Below are 19454 nucleotides of genomic sequence, written 5' to 3'. Positions count from 1 at the left end.
AGCATCTAGGGGTAAGGTTGGAAATTGCAACCAATGGCTCACTCCACACCCCTCCATTTCTACATTTCAACTGTGGCTGACACAGGGCTAAAATGTTGTCAGATTTGCCGAAGTAGAGAATATATTTTCGAAACACGTTCTGTAGAGCAGTTTGTCCGTTTAGGGCTTCTGTAGAAACAACATGGCAAATTTCATGTAAGGGGACCTGCTGTGCATACAGATAGAAATAGCTCATTCTAAGGTAATAAAAAGATAACGCTTCATTATGTAAGGTCTTCATACACCTCTGAAGACAAAGTTATGTATATTATATTGCATTTCTGTGAAGAGCTCCGGCAAAATATTACAGAGGCCACCTTTAACAGAAAAAGACATTCAGGGTACTTCAAAGTCAAGCTTGTCAAGAGTTTAATCATTTAAAAAAAATACCATTCCTGAAAAACAGCTAATTTTGACGGTTAGGATATGAACATAGACTACAGTTTTTGATTCATAACCATACTATCAACATATCTGTCATTTATTTTATTCTAAATAGGATTTACCATACAAACTGCATAAAAGTTAATACAGTTCAACCATTTATATAAGAAGGTTTTTTTTGGAGCTTTCCAATGATGTAGACGTTTTTTTATTTTGTTTTTAAATTTACAATAAAATATGATTATGAATATGTAATATTCATAATGGTACCAAATGGGCCCTGTGACATTTTAGAAATGTTCTTTTACTAAGTGCTTTCTATTGCAAAACAGTTCAGAAACATAAAATCTGCATTCTTAGAGCTTTCCAATAATATATAGTTTGTCAGGATTAAAACGGAAATATATTGCATAACTTCAGTGTTTCACTGAAACAGGGACATTTAGCAGCATTTAATAGTTTTTATGCTCACTCTTTTCATAAATTACTACTCCTACATCATTTATTTTTGTAAAACACTGGTCAAATATGTATTCAAGAGTCTTAGACCTTTCCAATGACTAGATAGATTTTAGTTGGGAAATATTAAAGTAAACCTAGGTGTTCCAATATTGGAACAGTGAGAGTTCAAGTATGTCACTCTAACTATCAGTAACCACCAGGCCCTTATTTCTCCAATGCAGACTGATCAACATTTTATTAATACACCAGGGATCACTCATAGCCAGTTCAACTGCTTCATTAGAAACATTAAATATTAATCATGTGAACTTGTGCTGTCAGTTTTAGCTCCTTTAAGATTCAGTACAATGGCTTGTGCTCCACTTCGCTTTAACAGCTTTTGCTAAGTCAACAAAGGCTTGAGCATTCTCCGGCTGGAGGGTCAGCTTTATCAGAGACATGTCGGACCACTGTCTGCATTTATCACATCTGTTCTTCCTCTCCATTGATCTAACAGCACTTAAACCAGCCGTAAAGTGTTACTCCTGGAAACAGGCCAGGTGTTACTCTAGTATGTAAAAAAGGAAAAAGTGTCTGTGATTTGCATTCTATAGTGAGAAAATACAGCTCAGTGAACAGTGGTTGCAGCACAAGTTGAAAACATTCATTATATACGCTTTAAAGAAAGTGCACACGGGTACCTTTTGCAATATTATAGAGAAGCTAAATTGAATTCATATCAGACTTTGTATATCACAAAATTAAAACACTTCAATGGGATGTGAACTTTCGCAAATGGTAGGTGCATGTATTAGCCAGAAAATCTGTTTAATATGTATGAGGGGATAAAGCTCTACCTGAACATGTTCTATTAGACTCGTCCTCATTATCTCCACAGTCATTGGATCCATCGCACAGCCACCTCTTGGGTATGCAACGGTTACTGGGGCACTTGAACTGATCAACCGGGCAAGTGTGGTTAGCTGAAAGAAACGATGAAAGCAAAGCTGTTCAGTGCATGTAAAAGAGGGAATATTTTGCTTAAAAAGAGGACAGCTTTTAGCAAAAGTGTTCACCTTTACATGTTACTATTTCGTTTTACTAAAAAGAAATTAGCATGCACATACAGTATAATTGTCTGAAATCCTTTTCTTAAAGGGATAGTTCAACCGAAAAATGTTTCTTCATTATTGAACCCAAACCTGTGTGACTTTCTTTTTTTTCTGGAGAACACAAATACAGATATTATGAAGAATGTTGGTGACCGAATAACATTTTCCTTATTGACTTCAAATATATAGACACAAACCGACAGAGACATTTCTCAAAATATCTCACACAGAGTCATATAGAAGTTTTAAATGACTTAAGGTTAAATGATGACAGTATTGGTTATTGGGTGGACTATCCCTTTAAAGAAGACCAATTCCCAAGCACTGTACCACAGTTACAACCGACCCCAGTCTACCCTACAAGTTGTCTCTAGGAATCAAACAACGCATTCGTGAGCCTGCGATACATAACTGCATTTTTTGTGCATGTTTTGTTATATTGCCGACAGCCCGCCATACATATAGCATAAGTGAGTTTATATGCATAATACCCCGCGTTTGTTTTGACACAGCACTTTTCTGCGTGCTATTCATCTATTCTCCCGAGCTGGCTTCACATTTATCTCAAAATATGTGTTTGCCCTCAGGCTTTCGAGTTTATTTAAAGTAGTGCTTGTGCTTTTCTCTACAATTTGCTCTATTTAATAATAGAACCTGCCATTACTCATAGGCCGGAATACTCTGCGCATCCCCAACAGACAATGACTAACAGATGAAATGGAAACGCGTATTCAAGTGGGATCAAGCAGTAAAATTTCAGGCCTGCTAAACTACAGGACATCCCAACATACAGTAGATGAAAATTGATTTTGCAATTCTGATAATTCTGGCAGAACATCACATTAAAGTATTTCTTGTGGTGAAAAATGACTCAAGCCTCCGACGGTTTAACATGGTGCTTATCTTATCGATTAGCTCATGAGCAGACTGTGCAGTGGGAAGCGATGTGTGGGAGAATATACTGATGCCATCTTTTATTCCGTGCGTTACTACGCTCTGTATTTCCCACAGATATCAATTAGCAACTTGTTAATGATCAACAGATTATATGCAAACTGAATGGGTTTGGCAGATGCCTTATCCAAGCAAAGCATCTGATAAGCAATTATTACAATGCTCTTGGGAACACTCGACTGTGACATTGAGGAGTCAAATACTTTGGAATAATGACTGCTACAGTACTTTTGGACTGTGGGCAAAGACAACATCTTAGTTCAGTGCTCATGCCTCTCATATAACTCTAAACATATAACGCCACAAACTGCAATAATAAAAAAATATTTTAATTTATAGTCATTTTGAAGGTCGTTTTTGAACTTTTCTCTCTGTGTTAATAAGAAATGTATACAGATTGAGGGTAGTAATTGATTTTTTATTTGACATTAATACATTTAAAAATCTATAATTTGTATATTTGGCTGACTATTTGTCTTGGCAGAATCTTGAAGGTAATCAAAGTAAGATGATAAAACAGTTTAAACTCCAATCAATATTGTATGTCCACGTATTTGTTGTTTTGGAAACACGCCATGTGATAAGCAGAAAAACATCAAGTCGGCCAGTCATCATCAGAAAATATCCTTCCCTGAGAACCAATTCCCTTGACCTTGTTGCTGGTAATATTCATTAAATGTATTGATTCCAAAACAGAATGTAACAAATCTTGTTTATAATGCTTTCATAATAAAATATAAAGAAAAGGTCTGTATTGAGTGATACATCACAGAATTAATGACGAGGTGAACATGTCTAAACGATAGGACAGGTGTCAGGGAACTTACAGCATATGTGCGGCTCCTCATCACTGCCGTCTAAACAGTCATCATCTCCATCGCAAATCCAATTGGCCTGTATGCAGCGCCAGTTCTTGCATTGAAACTCATCGTTTCCGCATCGCTTTGGCTCCTCATGACCTGCAGAGTCTACAGTAAAAAATGAATTGAAAGAAATGAATAAAATAAAAAAAAATCATTAATATTACCCAGAACTTGTAAAGATAACGTTCCCCATCCTAAACATTATATTTTTTATGGACTAATTTCATTGATTAAATGAATGGGATTGAAAGGGCCTACCAGAGCATGTGACATTATTTTTGTCCAGGTGCTGGTTGTCGGCACATGCGCACAGTCGGCCTCCCGGGACGGCCAAACAGAGGGTACCACAACCACCATAATTCACCCGGCAGGCATTGTCACCTAAAAAACAAACATAGAACTAAACAACAGATATCTACAAATCTTCCCTCCCATCGCAACTGCTTTTTATGTGTTCATCCCTTTATGGCTTTTAGCAATGTCTCTCCTTGAAGCGGAGAACATAAAGTTCTTCTCCACTGCCCACTCAGAACCAATTTCCTGCTCTTGGGGGATGTTGCCGCTACACGGGGGCATTATTTTTAATCACACGTCAAGTAAATTACGGCAAACATTGGAGAGGAGAGCCATTTAACACTATTTTCCTTTCGCTGACATAATTCATTGTGTGGGCAATGACACCGACGACGGGGCAGGAAAGGAGAAAAACACAGTTTTGTGAGAAAACTGTCACTTATTAAGTTGAAGCATGGGGACAATAATAAGGTTTCATTTAGAGGGAGGTTGAAAGGCATTGCCTGAACCAATGAGATAAAAACTGTTTTGTAATGGCCAATCCAAAGGTTCTCCAAAGAGGGGAGACACAATTAATCTTTTTCATGACAAGCGCCAAGGAGAAATTTCTGTTATGTTGAGAACGTTGATTGTCAAAACAGGCCGTATTTTTGGGACGGGAACATCCTGAAGGAGCCCTGCGTGACATAACTGGAGTTCTCCCCCTGTGGCGAATCTGGCGTATCTTGATGTTAAAATGCTTGTAAGCTCGAGACGAAAGCATTTAAAATAGAATGTGAATTTGCCAGCATCATCACGTTCAGAGAAAGCACGAGTCTTCTATGACAAGTAGAGCTCTTTTCCCTCAGGTGAGTAAGAGATGAAACACGCGGGAGCTGCGCACACGACTGCTTGTCTGCCTGCGCGAGACCCCCGCTGGGCAGCGTCCCTCCCTCTGTCGTGTTGTGACTGGCACTTACGAGCGGGAATGACAGTAATCATCCGCTTCAGACATCCATACAGAGTTAAACATTGTAAACAGAGCGTTAGCCTTGACTTCACCTGATTAAACTCACCCACTCAACAGCACGGCTTCAGCTCTATAGTCGGGTTTTTAATGCAAGTTAAAAACATGAAAATTTGTAATTGCTGTGTTGTGTAACAAATATAATTTATCATCTTCTGAGAGAATGCACTTACAGCATGGTCATGCAGAATCGGAATTGAATTATGAATTTTCAGTTAAAGGGATAGTTCATGCAAAAATGAAAATTCTGTCATGATTCACTGAGCCAAAAGATGATATTTTGAAGAATGCAGATAACATAAAAACGTTGGTCCCCATTGACTTTATTGTATGGATACAAAATTCAGTGGGGTCCAACGATTTGCTGATACCAACATTTTTCTAAATATTTACTTTGTTTTCTGCAAAGGAAAGAAAGTCATACAGGTTTTAAATGACAAGAGGGTCAGTGAATCATGACAGAATTTTCATTTTGGGGTGAACTGTCCCTTTAAAGAAACAGTTGAGGATTTTGCTATTATTTACTCTTTTGAGGGAACTGAAACTGTGTGTAGTTTTTCAAACTTCTTTTATGCATCATTTACCTAAAAGTTTACAAAATTAAGCTGGCATAAAGCCCGGAAACATTACCCAGAAGTTATCTGCTCTCACCCACTGTGTTCAATGCCTTCAACAGTGCTTTTTAAAAGATGTCTTATCCTGTGGGACTCGATTGTTAACACAATGTATGAATTAAAAGCAAGCCAATTTTTGAATTCTTGAATTTCGCCCAAACGCGTAACACTCAGGAAACAGAATTAAGGAAAATGTGATTATCAAATAAAAGTATGTCTAATGTGTCGTTCTGCAGTCGTACCCAGCTGGCTTTGTGCATCATATACTCTGAGCCCAAAGAGAGGCGGCCGTTCACTCCTGAGCAGATAGACTTCACCAGAGACCAGATCCAGCTGGAAGATAGAGGCGTTCATATACTCCGTCCAGAAGATGGAATTCTGGTACTGAGCGATCCCAAAAGGGTGATTAAGTTCTCTGCCACTGTACACAACCTAGATTGCAAGAGAAAATTGCCATACACTGTTGTGACAATTGTGGATTAAATAAACAATTTCCATTGCTTTTCCTGTCTTGTTTTTTTTTAAGGAGAGAAAAAGCGCAAAGGGGATCTGATACAGTAAATACCATTGGGATGAATTGCTGTAGTGAATGAACAATGAAAGGTGTCCTGTACAACCTCATCTGGCATTGATCGAATAAAATAGATATGAATTAACCACAATAAACGTACCATTCTGCCAGTGCCATTGAGGTAGATTCTCTCAATGTGATCATAATAAGCATCGCACCAGTACATAGTACTGGTCCCGTGATCCAGAGTGAGTCCATTGGGCCAGAGCATGTTAGACGTGACAAAAATATTCCTGTTAGAACCATCCATCCACGCTTTCTCTATCCTCCCGATGCTGTCATTTACTTCATCTTCTTCCCAATCAGTCCAGTACATCCAGCTGCAACAAAACCAGAGCACAGTCAGTCTAAAGCATGAATCAGGCGCTTGTGTTTTTGTTTGAAGCCGGCATGAATATCTATGTGGGTGCGAAAGTCAGTGCATAGTTAGAAATGATAAATATTTGTGAAAAATGTCAAAAAGAGTCATTTTAATAGCAAAGCTATGGAAGAAATGAAGCAAACACATTGAATATGTCAGGAATGTTTTCCATGTTAACAAACTACACATAATGTGCAAACAATTTTTGCTTAATAATTTCTCTATGAGTGAATTGTGCCTGCTGACGTTGTAGTTAATTTGCATGTACACTCTATGATGTTTTAGCAGTGTTCAGTGTAGCAGTGTTCAAATGACAGAACACTGAAATCCCATTGGCTAGATGAACACTACAATGTAAACTTTGAAAAAAACATTCTCGTCAGCGTTAAGGATCCACAGAAGAAATTTTGTGCGTCAACATGAACTCTCAATGGGTTAGTGATATTTTAAAAGTGATTGGGTCAACTTTCTGACACTATTGTAAGTGCGGTTAAGGGATTTGTTGTCTCTGAGTAAGACTCAGAGTTGAATGCCGGCTTTTCTGTCTCATTAATGATAGAAGCCTTTGGTTCATGTGCACAACATAAAACAGAATGGGTTAGAGGGCGAATTAAGCACTCCCTGTCCCCATGTGTTAGCAGCCTGACCCTATGAATTATTCAAAAACAGCATGCTCCTGCACAACAGTGAGTCTCATCCCGCACTGTTCCAAACGTAACAACACACCGCGATCTATTGAAAATGAGCGAGGATTACATAAGTACTCTTACAAATCATACTCAGTCGCCTGGCTGGCCATTATGTACATAAGCATGTGCCTTTTAAAGCAGCATCTGAGAGCATAAAATATATAGCAGACACACATGTTGGATATTACATTATTATGATTAAACTGGGGTTAGGATGGTACCTGTGATGCCTTAAAGGAAAAGTTCCAAAAATCAAAGATCTTTCATCATTTATTCACACTGATGCCATTTCAAACCTCTATTAGTGTTTGCTTCTGCAGAACACAAAAGAAGACATTTTGAAGAATTTTGGTAGCCAAACAATACTGAACCCTATTGACTTCCGTTGTATGGATAGAAAACCAAGGAGATATTTCTTGAAACATCTTCTTTTGTGTTCCACAGAAGTAAGAGTCATACATATTGTATGTATTGAACAACATAATGGTGAAGAAATGTTGATAGAATTATTGTTTATGGGCGTACTATGCCTTTAAAATGAAACCTCTGTAAATAGTTTGGGAGAGAGAGAGAGAGAGAGATTGAAGGCTTCATTAATTCCTTAAACTGGAGCATAGAAGTTAGAACAATAAGGTTTCACAAAATCGGTTTAAACCCGCTGAAAACGCCACTGTGTGCAGAGTTAGACATCTGTCCTGGGTAGGTTTGTACAGCACAGCAAAGAAGAGAAAGTTGAGATAAAGAACATGAAACAAATGAATAGACACAGACAAAGATTGTGAAAGTTTAAATGAAAGAACACGAGATAGAGAATGGGAGAAAAGACTTATTGGGGCAAGGTCAATCTTATCATGCTAGCACAGGCTGTATGTGGCATGAACACAGAGATGTACTGTATATGGGGAAGGAAGATAAAGAAATCCAGACAGGAGGGAGTTATTTCAGCAGGGAATCCCATCCAAAGGACAAGATAAAGATCAACATGCCACCTGCTCCCCTGATGGACTGTCAACCACCTAATGATGGGCACTAGGCCAATTTCTATAAATAAGCCCATCTAGGCAGGTAACACTAACATAACACCTCTAAACACAAATTTGTTTAAGGTAAAAAGTGTAAAAATATAAATAAAATAAAGGCTACCCACGTGTTTTTAGATCTAGCGGATTTTGGAAATCTTGTTTCATAGAAATTGTATTCCTTTTGGTTCAAACACAGGACTTGACGTTCAGTAATTAAGCTATAGCAGAGGACTCATTTTTTTTAATAATATTTTCACAATACTTATCTTCAACAAATGTAATAATAGACATACTGTATAGCTTGTTCATAATATAAAGTTCAGACACATTTTTTTATGAAGCTTTAAAAGAAAAAACTTTCCTATGCTCTTGAAATCTAGTTAAGAGGATGAGGCTAATGTGTTTACACTTAACAGAGTTTTGAAACGCTGCTTATACATCTTGTCTTGCTTGTTAAAGTAAACAGCATGAAGAAAAAAGCAATTTATTGATTCATTTTTAAATATATCAGAAAGGCAGACATGGAAATTACTCACTGGGGTGTCATGCTGAGTTTTCCAACATCTTAACTCAGATGACTCCGTTGCTTTCTCTAACAGGACCAAAACACGACATAAAGGCTTTCACTGCTATGGTAACACTGACCCTTGCATGTCAATCATAGCTAGTAGCTAATATTTATTCTATTTGACCTAACATAGTAGCTGATATTAAAACTGAAGTGAGTACAACCTATACATGAAAATATAAAAGCTAATTCGCTCTATGTTGGGCCAAAGAGAAGTGGCTTTATGATAAGTCACTCTATAGTATGTTGGGTAAATTTGAAGTCACTCCACGAATGCTAGGCAAAAGTAAAGTCACTATGTTAGACTGAAGTGAAGTCAATCTATATTGGGCAAAAGTCACTTCACAGTATGCTGTGTAAAAGTAAAGTCACTTTATGATAGACTGAAGTGAAGTCACTCTATATTGGGGCAAAAGTCAAGTCACTCTGTGTTAGAAAAAAGTGAAGCCAGTCTATATTTATATATTTGACAAAAGTAAAATCTCTGTAAAATGGGGTAAAGTGAAGTCACTCTATATTGGGGTAAAGTGAAGTCAATGTACATTAGAAAAAAAGAGAAGTCACTCTATGTTAGAAAAAAGTGAAGTCAGTCTATATTGGGCAAAAGTCAAGTTACTCTCTATTGGGCAAAAGTGACGTCACTCTATAATGGACAAGTCTGTTGTGCAAAAGTAGAGTGATTCTATACTGGTCAAAGTTCACAGACTCGATCCTAAAATCCTATGCCTTCTTAAACGGGTCAAAAATGTACATATTTCCCAAACTTCTACCAATAACCTTATATTTTTTGTTTAAGTCTTGTTCCCTTTTTCGACTGGCTGTCAAAATAGGACATGTAAATAACATGTCTGAAAAGGAAGACGCTCTGCCTTTCATTCCCTGTCAGAGCGCTTGATGCAAAAAGCTTTAGCTTTCAACATTAAAAAATACAGTGTCAAGCAGCTTCCAGAGGCTTCAGAGCCGGCAGTCGAGGGGAGGGTGTTTTAAATGCAGATTTTAATCTTTTCCACTGAAGTTACCCCATCGGGAATGACACACGGTCGTGACTGAAAGATGAGTTGACGCTTTTGCGTGTTACTCTCACAAACATACATCATTTGGGATTGGCTGTGGATGAACTCACAAAAGGACAATTTCTAGATTCTTGTCATTGTCCCTTGCATGTGTTATTGCTACGACTGCCGTTTAAGATACATTAGCTTCATTAAATGCAAGAGAGACTTGCATAAATTGTACAAGCGTGAGGTCTGAGCAATGAATATAATTATGGCTCTGAGCAAATGAACCCATTGTGTCTGGAAATAATGAAACCGTTCTGCACTTTCCTCTCTTCAAATGATTCAGTAATCAACTCTTTTTCGGCTCCCTAAAGACGGCAAAATCTATTCCGACTTGTATTAATTAGTTAATGATAGGTGCGCACTTTCAAACAAGACATTTATTTACAAAGATTTTTAAAGAAAAAGCGAAAAGCACTCAAAGCGACTGTAACACACAGGTTGTTGCCTAAAAGATTATTAACCAATCAGCAATTCTGTTCCACTGATTAAAAAGTGCCGGGTTGCTAAGAGCGAGCGGGTGCTGTGATTGGATCTGAGAGGCAGTGAGAGGTTGCTTCCTTATTGCAGTATCTCCAGTCCTTCGGTTCCCAGGCTGGCTGCACCTCCTCAGGATTCATGAGTTACTCTCGCATCCACGGAGGGTGATAATGAGATTGGCTCCAGGCCATCAAACTCACCTTTTACTGCTCTGCCATATCAGCTTACAGCTACACACATAGACCGAGACATGCTTGGATGGACGCTTGCACTTTTCGGTACTTTGTGTGTATGATTGCAATCGCCCAAGTCATGTTTGGGGCTATGTAAACAAATTTTTGTAAATAAAATGTATTAAGGATGGTTCCTTTAGGCTGTGTGAGCACTGAGTATAGCTCAGGATGGCTATACCCACACTAGTTAGTGTACAGCGTGTTAAAGTGTGCACAAGAGGAGCAAGTTTTGCTCTTTTATTCCACACTTTTTTAGGGCTCTCTACTATACCTGTTCACAGGATCCACCACTATGGCTCTGGGGTGAGACATGTCTCCTTCCAAAAGAGTTTTCCTGGTTTCAGACGCCCTCTCCAGCCTGGCCACGCTGATGGTTTTCCTGTAGCCATCATTGGTCCAGTACAGATTATTCCCAATCCAGTCCACCGATATTCCCTCCACATTGTCGAGATCTATAACGGCACATGAAGCATATCATTCGACCAATTTTATATCTACAATCATCTGTCATGTTTAATTCATAGACACGTGCAGTTGATTTGGCATTTAAACTCGCTTTGGCACCTGGTTTGCTCTATATATCATCAACACTGAAAAACCAAATACCATGACTATACGAACACTAATCACCATCTTTGAGAATAGTTTCCCGGCTGCTTCCATCAACTTTCTGCCGGCCAATCAGAAAGCTTGTTGTGTCGGCGAAGTATATGTTTCCGGTTACAGCGTGATAGTCAAGGGCTCTCGGGTTCACGAGGTCCTCAATCGGAACCATGTGCTCATTGGTAGACTTCACATTCATATCCAGGCCACGGATTATGCCGGGTCGCCCTTTTCCATAGAAGAGGAAAAGATCTTTCTTGGGTTCTGCAAAAGCACGGAGAGAAAGTGTTCAAGTTTATGTTTCGAAACCCATTTTAAGTCATTTAATATCTCCATTAAGCTTATGTTGACATTTTTTTTCCCCCTATAAATCATCCCCGTATTTCTTTTTATTCAGTTTACCCCTTTGGCATGACAAAGTTCAAAAGTATTTCTTTAGAAACTCTTCTTTATTTCTGTGGCTCAATGTACTGTACTGTATACACGGTCTCTTGTAATATCAGTTTATAACAGATTGGAAAGTTCTACTTCTCGCTGTGTAAAAGACAACTTAAGAAAACAGTGACAAAGGTAAGCCCCATTAACGCCCCTTGTTGGTCTTATTTGTGCAAAGTTTGACCCTAAATACTGTTTGTAAAGATGTACAAAGCCAAACATTGGCACAGACATGCTCACTAACTTACAGAAATGAATGAAGCAATCAACCCCACTTAGCATCCCTCGGCTAAAATTATCTTGATTGAGAGGATTCATTTGTCAGGCTCCAGCAATGATATTTTTCTCATTTGGGACTTTGTTTAAACAATAAATCTCCTGTTGTCAGATTAACAAAGAAGCACAACTGTAGCCGAGGTTAGCTGTGGGTTTGCTCATTTAAATGATCCTCCAGTTACATTGGGAATAACACCAAGGGTGGCCCGGTTTGTCTGTAAACCAGTAGGCTGAATGGAGTTTTCTGGGTAAAGAAAGGGACCTCGGCTCAGCCAGATGAGCTTCACTTTAATTTATCATCCGATTGGGAGAGTTCCATTAGCTCGAAGACAATTAAGAGCTTTGAGATCTAGATATCAAACAACACAGGGACCGTTGTGTAAAGCCAGACAGAGTTGTTAAGCATTGCTTCTCATCAGATGGAAAGTCGGAGGATAATGGGTAAAAAGCTTGATGGAGCCAATATAAAGCAGTCAAAGTTAGGTATGTTTTTTTCCTTTTCACAAAAAAGTCCTATATTAGGAATTGTATCATTTAGTTATCATGTATATAGTTGACAAAAGGGATAGGTAACCCTACAAATAAATTAAATTATTCATTTTTATTATTTTGTTTATTTTATTCACCCCAATGCCACTCCAAACCTATTTGACTTTTTTCTTCTACAGAACACAAAAGAGAGATTTTGAAGAATGTTGGTAACTGAACAACATTGGACCCCATTGACTTCCAGACACAAAACCTGACATTTCTCAAAATAGCTTCAACAGAAGAAAGAGTCATATTTTGAATGACGTGGAGGTAAATTATAAATAAATAAAATTTTTTTGAGTGAAAAAGCCTCTGAACCTCATTTAGTTAAAGCTACCATAAAGAATCTGCTAAATATTCATATTTTTTTGGGGGGGATGATATAAAAAGAGTTATTCTGACATAAATGAGTTACATAAAACATTAACATCACATCTACACTGCATATATTCCAAAAACATCACTAATAACAATAATATTTATCATAATTCAATTTAGTAATTTCACACAGCTTGATCCTAATAATGTTGTGTGCAAGGTTACCTGGATCATCATTAAGTTTTGTCCAACAAAAACACAAATTTCAAATAATTTCCAATTATTAACATTTAGCAGATGCTGGCCCGGTTTGTTGATCAGTCTGGCTAGTGGCTAATAACATAATATTTATACTTTATTTAATTTATATTAATATAATTTGTTCTTAATGTTTGATAGTTTAATAATTATATTAAATAAACAATTTGTTTAATTTTATTGTATATTACTTTTATTAAATAAACAATTAATTGAATGGGATGTTTAACTTGCTCGCATTTAAGCTTAGCCAAGTAAAAGTTCTTCTACTTATAATCCAAAATAATACTGGCTAGATAAACTTTTAACTTGGTAGCTTATGTAATTGTGTCTTTTGCTTGTTATCAGAAGTAATGTTCAGGGACTAATTTGCAGATGTGCACTGGAAGTTAAGTTTGGGCCAACAGTTACGTTTGTTTATGCTGTTGTCTTGAAACCGTATATAGAGTAGCATGTTTCAGCACTCTAATAAACTGACTAATAAGTGTTTCAGTTTACTAGCATTAAGCTCATTCACCTCAAGCACTGACCAGGAGGGCAGGGAGCAGACATCTGGTCAGACGTATAAATCAGAAGCATCTGAGGATGTTCATTACTGCCATCACTTAATGCTAAACTCAGGACTGTCATTAAATGACCCAAGGCTTTTATTGTCAACTAAGTAAAATGTCCATTGATCAGGAGACTCCATGTATAGGGAAATGGCAGTAATGGCAGTAATAAATCATTCCATAGGCAGTCAATAAAATAACATCACAACCAAGTGAGCCAATCTCTTTAAGAGATGATCTCCATCTCTGTCCATCTGCATCAATGCCAAGACCGCCGCAGATGCAAAACTGCTCAATCTTACCGTAATAGCGTAACAACACATACATTTCAATTTCCAGCTCCAGATAGTTGACGAGAACCGAATAAACCAAACACATATTCCATCATCATTTCCGCAGGGATGCCGTGACCTTAACTGTCATAATATCGTTGTCTGCATTTTTTATTTCACTTCGGCGGCAGAGAACAAACATGTTTTGATGAATATTTTAAACAACCGACTCTGTGAACAACACGTTAGAACGCGTGACATCCGTCCCCCCGACTGCAATGCACAGCGGAAAAAGAGACTGAAAGTTTTACTGACTCTTGCAGGACTGCCCGTCGCTTCCAAGGATGAATCCGGTTCGACAGCGGCAGTTTCGGGATTTGTAGCTCCCGCTGAGGAGGCAGATGTGAGAGCATCCTCCCGGCTTACCGTAGGGGTCAACCTCACACGCGTGGCCCTTGACTGAGGAGAAGAAACTGGTTTAGCATACAAGATTTACATGACTGTACGAAGGACATGTTCCTGAATCAACATCCTTGTTGGTCTTGAAAAACCATAAAATACATGTATGTAATTTCATGGCAATTTGATTAAACCCATTGAACTCGCTTTACAAGAAGGAAAACCTTGTGATAAATATTGTTTATATTTATGATAAATAAAAATTGTCATAGAAATAATAGTATTATAAACTATCTGTAAACTTAACAACATAACCAGAAGCTTACTGAAATATTTACAGACAGCGATACATAAACCGTGTTTTGTTAGGAACAAACAAGCACTTCAGATCAGTCTAACAAACACTTTACCTTTTGGCTGACTGAGCTTGTGGTAAACCCGTATCGTTTTTGCATTTCCTATGCTGGTTAGCGTCTCCAGGTCTGTGACATTAAAACGATTTATCCGTAAGACGTCCGCCACCGCTCCACTGGAGGGTTCAGAGCGAATTGCGTACAAGTACTCCTCAAAGACAGCTAATCCATGCAGGTGGGCCACCTAAAAAGAAGCATTGGCTATTTTAGGTTGATTGGAAGGCTGGAAGGAACTTAGCCAGGAAAAAATCCCCTTGCAAGAAAAGCAGAACGAAACTGATACGATCACTGGCATCACCCTGTGTGTTTTCAAGCTGTTATTAGAGCCAATTTAACCTGGCACGATCCGCACAATGTTGTGTCTTACATCACATTTGCTTGGCTATTCACACACATTAAACTGGTAATGAGTAGCTTCAACTGATTTCTGTTGGTATGCATTCACGAGTTCAGGCAGGGTCAGCCAGAGTGCAGAGGACACCTAGATTCTGTGCTGTTATTGTAGCATACATACTATAAGTCAGCTAGTGATGCCCATGTGACAGGTGCAAACCACGACTGCTGAACCCTATCCATAAATACATGCACACTGGAGTGCACCACGTTTCATCTAAACCCACAAGAGACAATCCTTTTTACACTATAAAGCAAAAGGCAAAATAAAGTAGTTCAGAATGCTATCGCCATAGGAATTTATCAACCTTCCCAGACTGAAAATTTTTTCAGATGAACAATGGTCCCATTTTAAAGCACATTTTAAACATTATTACATTAGATAATATAATATGCATCTTGAAAGAAATGATACTGCATTTTAATTCTGGTTTTTATTAGTGTTTTAATTCTCAAACCGGGAGGTTTAAGCATTTTTTTATGTATTAAGTAAGTTTCCTATTTACAAGTTGTTAACGTGTATTTTATGTGATAAACTTAACCTGTCAATTTACATTAACAATGCACACATTTACAACTTTTTATAATGTCTTCAAATACTTCTTAAATTGGAACATTTTATTGTTTTGCTTTTAAATACTTTATATTTATTTATAGACAGTTTCAGAAGCAACGAATGTGAAATGGCTCAAACTTAACTTCCCGGAGACCACCGCATAGAAATAAGGTTGGGTAGTTTTAATGTGATTTATTACAATTAATATACAATTTATGATATAACTATAAATTAAATATCAAATTAATTGTTATATTATAACCAAACACAGACCAGACGTTGACTTGGGCCCAGTCGCATACTACCAATGAAACCGTCCATATTGTTTGAAAACTCTTCTATTTAATGCTTTCTGTTTATACTACTTAGTTTCCCTCATGTGTTTTAAAGGAGCAGTTCACTTCACAATTCGCCCCTGCTGACTTCTCATAGTCGGAATCAAAATTGCAATGGAAAGTGAATGGGGGCAAATTTTGCAGTGAACATTGCATTTTATTATTTTCTGTTTTCATATTTTATTTTTATTTGGATTGTTTTTACATGTTTCTTGCATCTCTTCTAAGATTTATTTTGTCCAATGCTACTTTTCAACAATGCAAAATTGTTAAGATGCACTTTAGAAATTACTTTACATTGAATTGTGATAAAATACTCTTTAGGGGCACTGTCCATAAACTATGATGGTTTACTGTCGACAGCATACCATATCCTCTAATACAGGTGTGCACAGGGCTAGTGTGGTGTGTGTAAGCCATGAACAATCCATGCTTTGAATACAAATAAGGCTTTCTGGATGGGTGCATAAACAGCAAGGTATCATCTACAATAAGGAGCGAGTTAGCAAAATAATGATGCCCAGAAAAAAAGAATGGTCTTCATGCACAGCAGAACCTTGCCTTCATTTTCCACGGAAATTAAATGTGTTAGCAACCTCTCAACAATAGCCGTGGCTTGCATTTATGAACACTATTACACGGAGCATCTGCACACACACACACACAATGATGTATTCCTCTTTGTATGTGGCCTTCTACACTTTTCTGTAAAGAGACAGTCTTTGGGCTGCTTAGCTGAGATGTACTTCGGAATAATAATGATCCCTAATTACTGTTCTCATAAGTGCACTTCATGTAAAATATTCCGATGGTAAATGTGTTTCATAGAACCTCATCTCTGACCCGTGTTTTAATTTAGTCTAATGAAGAGCCTGAGAAATCAAAACACAGCTGAAGCCGCACAGATAGCTGGTGGGCATGAATGCCATAACCAATTAATACCTGAAATCAATCTGTGTTCAACTGTATAAGTTTCATGGGTTCCTTAGAGCAAAAAGGATATGCAAACTCATAGTTTAGCAACAACATCTTTTAAACCACCTACATGCAGCCAGGCTTTAAAATGTCTGGTTCTCATCGCTGTTTATTTAAGCAAAGCATTTCCCACTTAGATAAAGTCTTACATCTGAAGCAACCAAATACAATGTTATGTTTCCATGTTCCATTTAAGGGCAGGGTCATCTGAGATAGTGACGTCTGAATGTCATAAATGCAGATTTTTTTACATATTAAGCTCAAATGCCATGAAGACAGTCAATAAAAGCAATTTCAGCCAGCTTTCCATTTTTGCACACAGTTCGGATCAGATGGTCACTGAATGGAGCGTAGGCGGACTGTGGACCTGCCGTCTAAAAATTCCTAAACATCAAAAAGCCAAACATATTATATCAGGTTCAAACATGCAAGTACTTACTTGATACCCCTGAATGATAGTATGTCTGTTTTTGCCATTGTAATCCGTCATCTCTATGTAATCCAGATAAGCGTCTGCCCAGTACACTAACTTCTTCACCAGATCCAGCGTTACTGCAGTCGGCCGCTCAATCTTATAATCCACAAGGCGAGTTCTGTTGGTGCCATCCATGTTGCAGCGTTCCAGTTTGGCAACATTTCCATAGTCCGTGAAAAAAATCATCCTGCAAGAGATGAAGAACAAGAGTGAACCCAATGATGCTTTAAAAAAACATCACTTTGACTTAGAAAGCTCTATGTGTTTCGTAATCGTAGGAGTCATATTTGATCTAGCTTTAACTGAAAGTTTTTTTGCATTCGGTGCAGAATTCAGATTTCTTTGGTGACATGTACGTTTTATATAGCTATTTTGGAGCTTGACAGCCTTTAGCCACTATTCATTTATATTGTAAAGAGATAAGCAACATGTCCTGACTGACATCTCACTCTGTGGCCTATAGAAGAGATAAAAATCTTAAAAGATTCTTCATTTTTCTGTGAGTTGGCCCATTAATGTAGATGACAGAGGGATTCTAAAGAGTGTCTGATCCTGGAAACATTTCATTGAATAAGGAATCGAACAAGCTAAGAGTAATATCAGCATCCCCAAAGCGCTGCATTGCTCCAGAGAAGCAAACATAAAACAAGAGAAATTAAAAACTGTACCGTAAAGAGCAATTTTTAAATCACTGAAGAACAATCTTGTATTCTGCTCTTATTCTAAATTCCTTACAGCACAATATCAGGCTATCCACGGAAGTTATTTTATTTCTCCTTTCGGTATTAAAGTTGTGGAACTCATTAAATGTCTCAAAGTCTGACTTTCAGTTTATTAGAATATTAATAAAACATGAAAATAAAAAACAAATCTCTTTCCGCTTCCCGACCTTCTTCCACTTAGGGTCTTCTGCTTTTTTTTAAGGGCACAAATAATTGAACATTGTATTAGTGATGCGTCCCAGCCTGCCAACAAAACAAACTAATTGGCATTTGTAGCATGTACAAAGTTTCTCTACGGTGCCTAGTATTTTACAAACTTCTTTCTCGGGTCCTTAGCTCGATTTTTGTTGGATTTGGATCAGTTTAGAACTGCAACAAAGAAAATGATTCAACATGAATAAATTGCAAGAAAGACGGCATGAAAGACAGTTTCCTCTGTGTACTGCAATGCAAAAGAATAATGTTGATGACAAGCGTCTTGTCTTCCAAGTTTTAAGAATGTCTTTTTCTTGACTTTGCCTGCCCAAATTGGCAAATAGAACTAAAATAGAGATTTGGTGTTCTTTTTAACCCCTTTTCTGCAAAAGCAAACCTAAAAAATCATGACGGTCAGCATCCGTCTCTCTCTCTCTGAGGGTGCACACCTTTCGTCATCAAACTGCCACATATCTGATTTAGGTGCTGCTGAATCAGAATACTGAAGTCAAATATAAAGGCCAAAATATAATGACATACAGGAGGATAAAAGCTGATAAGGTATCTGCAAGTTCAGTGTCTTTTTTCGGCTGTCGAGTAAAAGTCCTCACACAGCAATCCACTAAATCATCCACACACCCCTATTTAATCTCTAGGTCGGTTGGGTCTTTAAGCAAAATTGTGAATGTCTTGGTGATATCAAATCATCTAATGTTGAAGCCTCTTAATAACAGCGTGTCTATATTTCATTTCGTTTTAAGAAGCACGGGAATATTTGCAGCAATAGCTAACAATACATCGTATGGGTATGGCCAAAAGTCATCAGGATGTAAAGTAAAGATCCTGTTCCATAGGAGATATTTTGAACATTTCCCACTGTAAATATTTAAAAACAAAAAATTTATGAGTGGATGCAGCAAAATCGCAAACACAAACGGAAGTTTGTTATCTATTTAAAGGTTAGAATGTCTGCTTTCGAGTTCATCTACTCTCCACATCATCATTACATTGGTAAGCCAATAGAGAGCGTTAAAACAAACCTGTTTCTTCTTTGCAAT

General features: G+C 37.6%; 1 protein-coding gene across 1 annotated transcript in view; it reads right to left on the bottom strand.

Moving 5' to 3' along the window:
- The window catches only part of lrp1bb (low density lipoprotein receptor-related protein 1Bb), a 242854-nt gene that overhangs the window by 110016 nt on the left and 113384 nt on the right, over window positions 1–19454 (bottom strand). The window contains exons 7-16 of the mRNA XM_056754675.1: window positions 17444–17666; window positions 14743–14929; window positions 14249–14392; window positions 11320–11556; window positions 10961–11141; window positions 6379–6598; window positions 5950–6139; window positions 4052–4174; window positions 3758–3898; window positions 1722–1847 (exon numbers count right to left, since the gene is read on the bottom strand). Of these exons, the coding sequence (XP_056610653.1) occupies window positions 1722–1847; window positions 3758–3898; window positions 4052–4174; window positions 5950–6139; window positions 6379–6598; window positions 10961–11141; window positions 11320–11556; window positions 14249–14392; window positions 14743–14929; window positions 17444–17666 (1772 nt within the window). The remainder of the gene's footprint in view (window positions 1–1721; window positions 1848–3757; window positions 3899–4051; window positions 4175–5949; window positions 6140–6378; window positions 6599–10960; window positions 11142–11319; window positions 11557–14248; window positions 14393–14742; window positions 14930–17443; window positions 17667–19454) is intronic.

The sequence above is a fragment of the Triplophysa dalaica genome, chromosome 8, assembly GCF_015846415.1.
Source record: "Triplophysa dalaica isolate WHDGS20190420 chromosome 8, ASM1584641v1, whole genome shotgun sequence".
Lineage (NCBI taxonomy): Eukaryota > Metazoa > Chordata > Actinopteri > Cypriniformes > Nemacheilidae > Triplophysa > Triplophysa dalaica.
This window is presented reverse-complemented; position numbering and strand designations above follow the sequence as displayed.